This window comes from Pteropus vampyrus, unplaced genomic scaffold (assembly GCF_000151845.1).
Source record: "Pteropus vampyrus isolate Shadow unplaced genomic scaffold, Pvam_2.0 Scaffold239, whole genome shotgun sequence".
Taxonomy (NCBI): domain Eukaryota; kingdom Metazoa; phylum Chordata; class Mammalia; order Chiroptera; family Pteropodidae; genus Pteropus; species Pteropus vampyrus.
Window position 1 is genome coordinate 1,206,858 of NW_011889020.1, and position 9,761 is coordinate 1,216,618.

Sequence of the window (9,761 nt, forward strand, 5' to 3'; positions counted from 1 at the left end):
CCGCCCCGCGCTCCGCGGGCCCTGCGCCCCACCAGCCCCCTCCCCAGCGCCCCGCAGGTCCGTCCGGGCGCTTCGGTCCCCACTGTCGCTTAGGGGGGCTGGCGGACATTGATGCTAACAATGGGACCTCTGGCCTGTGGGCGCCCGAGCTAGCACCGTAGTGAGTGGGGGTGTGGCCGTGCCCCCGACTCTGCTCAGCCGGGCGGTTCTTGCTTCGCCATTCATGTGGACGGGCCGGGAGCCTGCTGCCCGATGCGAGGGCACGAGGGCCCTCGAGACGCCGGCTTCCACGTACGCTCCTTGTCCCACCTGAATAAGAAAAGGCCGCTGGAAAGGACAGTCTGGTGGTCACTTCCCCTGGGCCCTATCCTCTCCCAGATTGGGTGCCCTCGCCTGTAAAATGGGGAGGAGAGCGCGCTGTCACCGAGCTGTAGCGGACTTTCCAAAGAAGGGGTGGGCGTCCTGTACTGAAGTGCTAGTATGGGTTCTCACATCTGCAGTCACAAAGTGTCCCTATCCGTGGTGCCTGGCTGAGTCCCTTCAGCTTGCTCCAGTCGCCCCAAGGTGTCCTGCAGTTTAAAGCCACACCCTACTTTTGCCAGGAATGTCCTGCCCCTTCTCTTTGGCTGACTCTCTTCATATTTTATGACCTGGTACAGCTGTTAGTTCAATTCCTTATCCCAGCATGCGTTCGGCCAGTGTCACAGGGGCCCTAACCCTGCTCTGGAAAGGGCCCCGGGCTCTCAGACCACGTGTGGCTCCTGTCCCCAGTGCGGGCACTCCTGGTGAGCTCCTGCAGCTGGCCCTGCTCGTAAGTCCTTACTCCTGCACGTTTCTTAGACGTCCTGGGATGCAAAGGGAGGTTTCCCATGCACTCTTCACCATTCAGCGAGTACCTGGTGTCCTCTGCGTGGCAGGCAGTGGGACCTAGCAACGAGCAAGACAGAGCAGCCGTGGAGCAGACCAGATGCAGACGGGGTGAGAGGTGAGGACGACTAGGGGGAGCAGAGGAGGGAGCGCTCCAGGGCTCAGGACGGGCCTGCAGGGTGGAGGCCAAGCTGGAGGAGAGTGGGGGCCAGGTCAGAGAGGCCGGGGGGCCCTGGAGGCTGCGGTGCCTCTTGATGATTATGCCCAAGGGGCTTGGCCAACAGGATCACAGGCTGGCCGGGACAGGGCCGAGGCCGGAAGACTATCCAGACAGGAGGTGGCTGCGTCTTATTCAGCCCAAGAAACAGCCCTGAGAGGTAGGTCCTACAGAGATGGGTCGCTCCTGGTCAAGGTCACACAGCCAGGCTGACTTGCACTGCTTGGTGTGGCCGGGGCTCTACCCATCTCCTAAGAAATACGGGGCTCGGGTGCAGCTGGCAGTGGGCCGGGGTCAGCGCACTTCTCTCCTGCGTTGGACCATGCCCCATGTCCCCTGGCCACTTGGGCCTGCTCTCCATTCCCCTTATCTCCGCCCTCTGGGACTCCCGCGTATCCTCTGGGGGGTCTCTCTGCAGACTGTCTCTGTATTGCATCGCAGGAGCCCTGGTGGGCTGGGCATATGGCAGGTAACTGTGCAGATGGGATTTGAACCAAGGACTCTGTCCAGAGAGTGAGCTCACGGCCCAGGACCCACCTGATCCCTCACAGCCTCATGGCGGAAGCCACCTCCAGGCCCTGTCACTTTCCTCAGCCGCTTTTCCTGGCCTCCTCTGCAGACCTAGGGCCCATTCCCTGGTATGAGGGTCAAAGGGCACCCCATGTGTCCAGCCATCTGTGAGGCCACCCTCTTGCTGGCCTTCTCCTCAGGGCTTTGTGCGTGTCTTGTTCCTCTGTCCTCAGGTGCCTGCCTGATGCAGAGTGACCTCTGTTTTATGGAGTAATCACTGTGGGTGGCATGGCGCCAAGCAAGACCCTTGAGACCTCCTTTTTAGAAATGGAGGCTCAGAGAAGTGATGAAATAAAATGTGCTTTTACTAAACAGATGAAATCATCCTAGGCACTCAGCGCATCCCAAGAGACATGGTGCTGGGTCCAGATGGCAGGGAGCTTGGCCAGAGGGGCCAGGACTGGCTATTACACTGCATGTGTCCCAGTGCAAGTGGCCACCACTTCTGGACAGAGACTACCTTCCTTCCTTTGTCTCTGTCCCTGGCCCAAGCCCCTTTCTGCCCCCTGATCCTGTCCCCATCCCTGTGTGAACACCTTGCTCCCAGAAACACCATGCCTAGCTCTGTCCTCCTCCCATGCCTCTGGACTCCAGCCGCACACACGGTTCTGGGTGTGGACGAAGGCCAAGGGCAGCAACTGCCCCAAAGGGGCAAAGGGTCAGTGCCAGGGGAGAAGGGCTTACTGAGAGCAGAGGGCCCAGGTCCCCATGTGGCTGTCCTATCCTGAGCCAGGTCAGGGAGGGGCAGTGACTGCCACTGAGCAGGATTCCTTGCCAGACCCCAGCTCTGAGCTCTGCCGGTCAAGAACTCACCTGCCAGAATCAGTTCTGCCTGCAGTTGACTCTGCAGGACCCCTGGCCCGCTGCGGTGGGGCTTGTCTGAGTCCCTGCGGCCCCCCACCCCCACCCCAGGTGGCTGAGAGAAGTCCTGGGCTCTGCAGACAGCCTGCGTGGGAGGAGAGTATTCTTGAAGGTCTGTCCAGAAACGTGGAGGCTCTTCAGAATCCAGACTGTTTGCAGGCCATGGGTCTGTCAGAATGGGACGGTGGCAGCTTCCTTCCTGTCCTCCGTGTGTGTGCCAGCACGTGTGTGTGTGTGGTGGGCTGGAAAGGGAGGCGGAGGGGGCCGAGGAGGCCATTCGGGATGGAAGGAAAACCAGAGAGTGATTTTCTGTCTGGGACAGCAGGGGCTCTGTGTGGGGGGGTCTCCGTCCCCAAGCTCCTAGGCCTCTGGAGGACCTCCCAGCACTGCCAACTCCACAGGCCAGCTTTGGCTTGTGTAGTCACTTTCCCTGCCCAGAACGTCACCCTACTCTCTCTCTGATTGGATAACCTGCGATCTGGGGTCCCACTTCGGCCCCATTTTCTTCCTGAGGCTTCCCTTACTTTCTGGGGGTGACTATGCTGAGCCAGGCTCTCCCTGGCCCCTTGCCTGGCCTCCATGGACTCACAGAACACTAGGCTGCCTAATGGGACAGCCGGGGGTTTGGGGGGTGAGGGGTCCCGCTAACCACACCCACCCACTAGCACCTTCCTACTTTGTTGGGGGAGCCCCACTCTGTTCCCCGATGTCTGATGTGGGAGAGGCAGCACCCATACTTTCCCCTCCCTCCCCGGGGACATGGAGGGGGAGCGTAAAGACCAGCAGGCTCTTGGAGCATGAAAACTTTATGTAGGCGGTCGCGCGCTGTGGGGTCATGGTGTGGGTCATGGTCAACGTGGGAAGATACTGCCATCGACTTTCTCCTCCAGGATGGTCTCTACGCGCCTCCGCTGCGGGGGAGAGGAGCTGGGACCCGGTGTGTAGGGAGGCGGTGAGGGGGCCCTCGCCGCCCCTTCCCGGGCTCGCGGGCACCTCTTGACGGTTCAGGGGGTCGGGGATCCGCGTGGGCTTCAGCTGCGGCGGCAGAAACAGCTCCAGCCGCATGGCGGCGCGCGCGGACTTCTGGCGCAGGATGAGGAGCGAGATCTCCTCCGCCTGCGGGCCGGGCCGCGCGCGGCTGCGGTCTCCGAACCCCGCGCCGCCGTCCTGCCCGGCCGCGGCGCCCGCGGGGAGCCCCAGCCGCCCCCGCCCCCGCTCCCGCCCCCGACCCCGCCCCCGCTCCGCGGCTCCGCCTCGCCCCGCCTCCGCTGGGGGGCCCGGCCCCGTCTCGCTCCCCGCACCGCCCCGCGCCGCCCCGCGCCGCCCTGCGGCCCGGCCTCACCCGCATGTGGGCGTAGCGCAGCCGCAGGGCGCGGACTCGGCCGCGGGCCTCGGCCGCCTTGAGGACGCCGAGGAGCCGGTCCTGGCGCGCCGCGGGCGGCTCGAGGGACTGCGTCCACGCCCACAGGTCGGGCATACGGTACCCCAGCTCCACCGACTCGCGCGGGAAGATGGAAGTGACCGCGCCCACGTCCTCAAGCAAGTCGCCGAAGAGCAGGTGGCGGTGGCACTGCGCGGGGTGCATGGCCTCCAGCCCCTCCTGCGTCAGGGTCCAGCCCGGCTTGGGGGGCTCCCCCGTGGGCGCCCCCGTGGGTGCCCCCATGGCGCGCTCCTCACTGGACCCTGCGCCCTGAGTGCCCTTCCGGGCTCGCTCCCGCGGGTCCTTGTACCCGACCTCTTTGGCCGCGGGTGGTTGCATCCTGGGCCCTGCGCGGGAGCAGGTGTCCTGTCGTCGGCGCCCGAACGATGTCCGTGGGGCACCTGCCCGCCCCTCTGGCCTGGCTCGGCCCCTCCAGACTCCTTCAGCCCACTTGAGGTCCTGCATCTGCAGCCTCAGAGCTTTCGCTCAAGCCTAGCACACGTCCCCGTCAGCTCAGCCTCCCTACTCAGTCCTGCAGTCGGCTAGAATTTTCTGGTCCTCTCAGAGTTTCAGGGCCTTCTCTTCCTGTCCACGGGCTGCTTCTCTGTCCACTGGCCAAGACCCCCGAGTTGACCTTAGGCCTTACCCAGAGTGGAGACCAGGTGGGACGGCCTTTAGTGAGGCCTGGTGGACCCTTCCCCATGACGCTGGAGTGCCCTATGTCTGTGGTCACCAGTCAGCCATCAAACCCCTACCCCACTGGAGACCCAAGGGAGGCTCAGAGCCAAACGGACAGCTGGCTTCTGCAGGGAGACCTCATCCCCGTAGCCTGCCCCCAGGTGTAGGTGGAGGAAGGGGCAGCAGAGCCCAGGGAGGGGGCGATAGGGGGACGCACCCCAGGGGCCTGCTTCAGCCCTGCAGGGCTCCTTCTTTCCCAGAGTCCAGCCCCCAGCATCCCAGACTCCAGACCCTGGATTAGGTCCTGCCCCCCAACCCCCACCTGGTGCCCACACTCCATACTTTCTGCCTTCTTGGTTTTGAGCCTCCAACAAAGCTCCTACTGCTGGGACTTGTTGACCTGGTTGCTTGGCAACGTGGAGTCCCGCCCCTCCCCCAACCCTCTGAGGGCTAAGGGGCGGGGGCAGGGAAGGGGGTGGGCCGAGCAGCGGTCCAGGTGAGTGGAGGGTGTTGAGGCCCAGGGGGCGAGATGCCGGCAGCTGCCCCGGCCAGTCGAAGACTGCGGTGGCTGTCACCGCCAGCTTTTCCAGCCCCAGCGTGCTTTCTTTTCTTTCTGAGAAGCCCCAAATGCACTCTTCTGGGGCCTGTGGAGCGGCCTTTGGCAGCTAGTTCTGGGGACAGGGCGCAGCTGGAGCCCTTTTCCCTCTGCAGGCCCTCGGAGGCCTCCACTAGCCGCTGGTGTTCAGAGAACGGGAAGTAGGGACAAAATTCAGAGCCTCTCACCTCTGCCAGGGCGAGCTTAGGGTTCCAGGGGCCTCGCAGGGGCTGACCCGGGTTTGCTGAACTCTAAAAGTCTGGGTCCTGGATTTCTGTAATCTATTTGTGTGTTTATTAATTTCACAATATTCTGTAACTAATTCACTTCTCAGTTTATTCGTCCTGTAATTTGTTCATGCAGTCGTCAGTGTATTCTAGAATTCATTTGTTCGCATGCTCATCCCACAGTTTACTCTGGGCTACAGCTGGTTAATGGACGGGTGGCTTCCACAGGGGTAGCCAGCTCCCCGTTCCATTCACAGGCGTGTCCTGAGGGCCAGCGTGGGCGCTGGGGCACATGGGTGGTGCCTTTTTGGGAATGTAGGACCTGAACCCCTGAGTGGGGGACTGTCCTGCTTTTGGGGGTCTCAGCGGAGGTCCTGGCCTCTCTGCAGAAGGCTATTGACTGTTGTCGTTGGTTTGGGGAGCTCGCTCTCGCCTCCTGTAGCCTGAGCTCTGTCCCAGCTCCCAGGCCTTTGCACAGCTGTTCCCGGACACTCCCCTCTCCTGCCCTGCATGTGCCTTTGGGGTATGGACTGAGCCTTGGAATTCAGCACTGACCTGGGGGCTTGTTGAAGACAAAGGCCTCTGGCTCCAGAAGAAGCAGTGAGGATTTAGGAAGGCCAGCCTTGCAGGCCACCTCCTCCGGGCTGCCTCCTGGATGCACACGGCGCAGGCTGGGGCCATCCCTGGCCCTGACTCTGTGCTCCCACATGGGTGAGTTCTCTGAGACAGGGCTCTGGATTCGCTTTGCTTCCTGTGGTCTAGGCTAGGGGGGCTCACAAGAAGGGAGTGGCTGGCTGGCTCCTAGGGTTGGAGTGGGGCCACATGGGGCATGGCCTCCTTTGACATCCCCTTTGCCCTAATCCCAGGACGGTCCCCTTCCTGAGCACGGCTTCGTCCTGCTTCTCCTGGCTTCGTCCTGCTTCTCCTCCTCCTGCGTTTCCGCTGGGAGGTGAGATGCCCCCTGCGTGTGGCCCAGCCTCTGCGAGAGCCGGCGGTCGGTGTCGTCCCGGAAGGCTGAGATTTGAGAGCGTGTTGACGGGCGCCGAAGTACGATGCTGAGCTGAATCTGCGGTGCAGCATTATATCGAGAGTCTGCAGCTCGGCCCTCTCTCTCGCTGCTGCGCATCAACATCGGGAAGTTAAAATCACAAGGACAAAGTAATTCGTGACTATGAAACTCAGAACTATTAAAGTGCTCTCACTTTTCCCACAGCATAAACGGCTGTGTGGCCTGGCGGCTGAATCCCGGGGTCAGCTACTTTTCGCGAGGCTCCCAGTGACTCTACTTTGATGCCTGTGCCAGCCCTAGGTTAGCACAGGTGTGGGGGTGTAAGAGGAGCAGATGGGGTGTCTGGCCCGTCTGCCACCTGGCGTTTGTGGGCCCTAAGTCACAGGGTGCAAGAGAGAGGTGTGCGGGAGTGAATAGTGCCGATGACCTCTGCATGCAGCCCAGGGCTGGCTCTGACGGTGACCTGTGGACACACTCCGTACTGTCACTCATGCAAGCTGCGTATCTCGGGCTGTCCCGTGTGTTCTCACATGTTTTGATTTGTGGCCTGAGTGTTTGAGGTTGTCTTGCTTGGATGTAGATGCTCTTATGGAACATGTCCCCTGCCGTCCCCTGTGTGCCATGTATGTTTTGTCTTACTCCCTTACTCTTGATACTCAGGGATCAAGAGAGGCCTGGGCCATTTTCTCGGTGCCATCAGGCCCCTTTGCGGGAGCCCTCCAGGGTCCAGAGCTGGGCCACTGCCACCCCCAGGGAGTGTAGTCAGTATCCTGGCCCGGCTACCCACCAGCCAGGTGACCGTTCCTGAGAGGAGCCAGGTGTCCGCCTCCAGCAGTCCTCCGTGCTGGCTCTGTCTGGAACTCACCTCTAGCACCCAGGCAGCCGCATGGCCCACAGTGTCCTGTCTGAGGCCAGACCAGGCAGCCACGGAAGGCCTTTAGGAGACGCAGCTCCACAGGCCTTGGTGGGCCCTGCCGGGCGTGGCTGCAGGACACGAGGCCTCCAGGTCCCTGCCCTTGCTGCGTTCCTGAGGTCAGCGGCATAACGTGTGCCTCGTGAGCACCTTGGTGTGAGTAGGTACGTGTGTGTCCCATGCGTTTGTGCATCCGTCACTGTGAGGGCCCTCACGATTTTGAGCACATACCTGTGTCCATGTGTTTTCCCATATGCCTGTTCAGGCATCTGTGTGCGTGTCCCTGTTGTGCTGAGTGTCTCTGGACATGCCTCATGCCACACATGGCCTGAGTCGGCTGCAGCGAAGATGCAGAGATAAGTCCTGGGGGACAGGTTGAGATGCTGAGTCCTGGGGCATCTGCCTGCTCCATCCTCTTCTGATTTTCCAGGTATCCTAGCGACGCCACTGCCAGTAACCTAGCAACTAGGTCTCCATCCTTGGAGACAGATGCTCAGGGAAGGGTCCGGGTTGTATGGGCAGAGCCTGTGCAGGAAGAATAACCCCCTGACTAGGTGGGGCTGATGGCTCAGCTCAGGGGTCACCCACATGGCACGTGACCCCAGTGCTGGGCAAGAAGCCTCTCCAGGGAGCTGTTCAGCTGTGTGGTCGCCCAGGGCCCAGGCTGTGAGGGGTGGACGCACGGATGCTACTCTGGGACACACCTGTGGCAAGGACACCCTCGGTGGGTCTCAAAGTGACACGTTAGCCTGGGTTTGAACCCTGTCTCTGCCACTTTGATGGAGCTTCACACCTCTGATGCTGAATGCTCTTGTCTGCACAAGGTGACGCTGATAGCAGTGGCCATGTATGGTGGGGGTGGAGGGGCTTGTGGCTGCAGATGGCTTGGAGCATAGTAGGCATGCAGGGCACGCAGGACGCACAGTAGAGACACAGGGCTCTGATCTACTCAGGGCTGGCCAGGCAGGGACATGGCTGTGTGTCCACTCACCAGCCGGCCCGTAGTGGCTCAGCTTCCCCGGGAACCCAGCTGAGGGGCACAGTTCTGGGTATGGAATGCCATCCAGGGCTGGTCTGAGTCTGTCCAAGGCTGTGTCTCTGCCTGTGAGACGTGGCCCCATGTCCGTGTCCCGGTTTGAGTGTCTTGCACGCATCTCCCCATGTCTCTGTCCTATGTCTTTGTGTGAGTCTCCTTTTATCTTGTGTGTGTCTGTCCCCGAGTCCCCATGTGTCCTTGTGTGTGTGTCTGTCCCCATGTCTGAATTACTGTGTGCATCTTTGTGTCTGAGCCTGTCCCTGTCTGGGCTCTGTGAGTCTGAACTTCTGTCTGTCATTTATCTCTAAACGTGTGCCTTGGTCCTCGTGTCTGTCCCCATCAGCGTGGGGCCTGGTGACCCTCTTCCCAGTGGCCCCCTGCTCCAGCTTGCACAGCCCCTCCCCCTCCAGAGCTGCAGCCTCCTCCCCCTCCCCCCGCCCTGAGCGCCAGGCTGCTGCGTCTGGTCTGGCGTCTGCTGAGAGGGAGCAGCTGCCACGGCTGCGGCTGCGGCAGCCACAGCCCTGCGCAGACCCAGTGCTGAGGCAGGGAGGGCTCCCGGCCCTGCCCTGCTAGCCGGCCAAGGCCAAGGCCAAGGGCCCCCGCAGTCCCAGCTCCTGTAGAGGCTGCCCAGGTAAGATCCAAGCCGCTATGTGCTGGGCGTGGGGGTGATGGCCTGCAGCTCTCAGGGAGGGGCTGTGCACTGTGCCGCTCTGTGCCCTGTGTCCTGTGTCCCAGGTGTTCTGGGCATGTCTCAGCCCCTTTTGTGCCTGTGTGTGCGTGAAAGCAGGTTTGGGCATCTGCGTGTGTGTGTGCGTGTGTGTGCGCGCGCACATGTGTCCCTGCGCCAGTGAGCACGCGGGCAGCTGCATGTCTGAGTCCCTGGGGGTGGACACGTGTCCTGCTCTGTAACGCCAGCCACACATCCTATGTGGGAGTCTGCGAGCCAAACGAGACCGCGTCCCTGTGTGTGCACGTGTGCTCCGTGTGTGTCCCTGTCGTGCTGCGTGTCTGCACATCTCCATGTTTCCCCGTGTGCGCGTATGTGCTCGTGTCCCTGTGTATGCGCCTCTGTGACTGTGGCTGCCCGTAGGGGTCCACGTGCCTGCCGGGCCATGCGCACTGTGCCGGCGGCCTTGGCTGGGTGGGTGTCAGGTGCTGTGGTCACGTGTCCCCATGCCCTCCCAGGTACCGAGGGTGCAGCATGGAGCCCCTCTTCCCCGCCCCACTCTGGGAGGTCCTCTACAGCAGCCACCTGCAGGACAACCTGTCCCTCGTGAGCCCCAATCACAGCTTGCCGCCCCCCCACCTGCTGATCAATGCCAGCCACGGCGACTTCCTGTCCCTCGGGCTCAAGGTCACCATCGTGGG

At 62.0% G+C, this 9,761-nt stretch overlaps 1 protein-coding gene across 1 annotated transcript; it reads right to left on the reverse strand.

Moving 5' to 3' along the window:
* Positions 1-3,366: 3,366 nt before the first annotated feature.
* Positions 3,367-4,274, reverse strand: LKAAEAR1 (LKAAEAR motif containing 1). Its single transcript, XM_011374151.1, has 3 exons — positions 3,858-4,274; positions 3,509-3,631; positions 3,367-3,426 (listed from the first exon to the last, which is right to left on the reverse strand). The coding sequence occupies exons 1-3, from the start codon at positions 4,272-4,274 to the stop codon at positions 3,367-3,369; spliced, it is 600 nt and encodes a 199-aa protein (XP_011372453.1).
* Between the last annotated feature and the right edge of the window lie 5,487 nt (positions 4,275-9,761).